Genomic DNA, 1,633 nt, shown 5'->3' with positions numbered 1-1,633 from the left:
GAACGTTAATAACAGTTTAGTCTTGAATGTATTAAAATAAAGATGGTTGGTTGATATGAAAAGTAGTCTATTATTTATTCAATATCTAACATGGTATTAGATGAAAAAATCAGGACACTAAGGTTATAGTGAGCACAATACATAGTACAAATTCTATCTTTGTACATGGTGCAGATTCTATTCTCTGTTCATAGTGTAAATTCTATCAGTTTTACCCATACCATTGTATCTATCATTCTTTTTTCTTGTTGATTTATTACCCTATTATTCATTAATTTGAATTCATGTTTCAAGGTGCTTGACGTATGCCTGGACCATCGAGGCCGCCATCTTGCTTCGGCGAGCAGTGACTGCACGGCCAACATTTGGAACATATGCGGTGATCCGCGCCTTATGGCTACCCTTCGAGGCCACACTCAAGAAGTGTCCAAGGTAGGTACTCTATAGCTTAGAGAAAATATAGCATAATTATAAATCCCATGGTATACTTTTTGTGTAGTTGAGAAGTTGATATTGTGGTAATTATTCATATTGAATGAAAAAGACTAAGAAATTGTCAAAAAACCACTGATTTATTGATAATTAGAAAGACCGGTTTCGGTTATTACACCATTGTCAATCAATAAACTTGATTAGTTTATTAGAGATTATCAAAACATTTAAAGAGATTATCAATTTCTTAGTCTTTTTCATTCAATATCCCATGGTATAGGTCGTTTATGCTCAGAATTTCACTGTTAACTCAAGCCGATTACTGTCGACTACTGTCTATTATTACGTACTGTTTTGTTGGGGTGAGAGTGTAAGAACACCACAGTATGAGAGACTACCTACCAGCGTCACATATCTTCACGAAAAATAACTACAAGGACTATCAGCTCGAGTTGACAGTGAATTTTGGAACATAAACGCCTAAAATCATGGGATACCTTCTTATGCTATTTTTTCTCAGTCTTTAGTGAGTATTTATCACCTTATTATACGGCACAGTATGAGAGACTACCAGTGTCACATAGCTTCACGAAAAATAACTACATACTAGGACTATCGGCTCGAGTTGACAGTGAAATTTGTAACATAAACGCCCCATACCATGGAATATCTTCTTATGATATTTTTCTTATTCATTCATTCAATCGTATGGTTTTGATGCTAACATCAGCCTTAAAAAATAATTATCTATATAAATAAAAATCGAGCCTCAAATTTTGACATTCAATAACTTTTTTATGTGTGCACCGAATTTGATGACTTTTTCAGTTGTGTTCGTTATGTTCAGGACCAGGTTTATGACCTATCAAATTTATAATCCAACTTCAGGATTCTTTCCTACGGTCCTTCAAAGTTTACATGTAATCCTTATGGAAGAAGATTGTGAGCTGGCCTCATACAGAAATAAAAATCAGCTGTTATAATCATTCCGTCATCCGTCGGCAGATAGTAGACGAGAGTGTGTGCTGCTCCATAACCGCCCATGTATTTTATTCTAAACGCCCAGACTAAAAACAAAATGACTCTTCTTTGTGTAACCATCCAGCAGTGCGGCTTCAGGTTAAAGACTTACATGCTCTAAAGACATTGCTTTGTTTCGAATAATTGTGCTGTCTTCGGTGTTCAGAATTAATTAATTTTT

At 35.0% G+C, this 1,633-nt stretch overlaps 1 protein-coding gene across 1 annotated transcript in view; it reads left to right on the top strand.

Annotated features, from left to right (window-relative positions):
- Window positions 1-321: 321 nt before the first annotated feature.
- LOC120356055 (dynein assembly factor with WDR repeat domains 1-like) overlaps window positions 322-1,633 on the top strand; it is a 5,200-nt gene continuing 3,888 nt past the window's right edge. The window contains exon 1 of the mRNA XM_039444849.1: window positions 322-432. Within this exon, the coding sequence (XP_039300783.1) occupies window positions 394-432 (39 nt within the window). The 5' untranslated portion in view covers window positions 322-393. The remainder of the gene's footprint in view (window positions 433-1,633) is intronic.

Source organism: Nilaparvata lugens, unplaced genomic scaffold, assembly GCF_014356525.2.
Source record: "Nilaparvata lugens isolate BPH unplaced genomic scaffold, ASM1435652v1 scaffold5652, whole genome shotgun sequence".
NCBI lineage: Eukaryota > Metazoa > Arthropoda > Insecta > Hemiptera > Delphacidae > Nilaparvata > Nilaparvata lugens.
The sequence above is the reverse complement of the archived record's forward strand: the minus strand, read 5'-3'. Positions and strand labels throughout refer to the sequence as shown.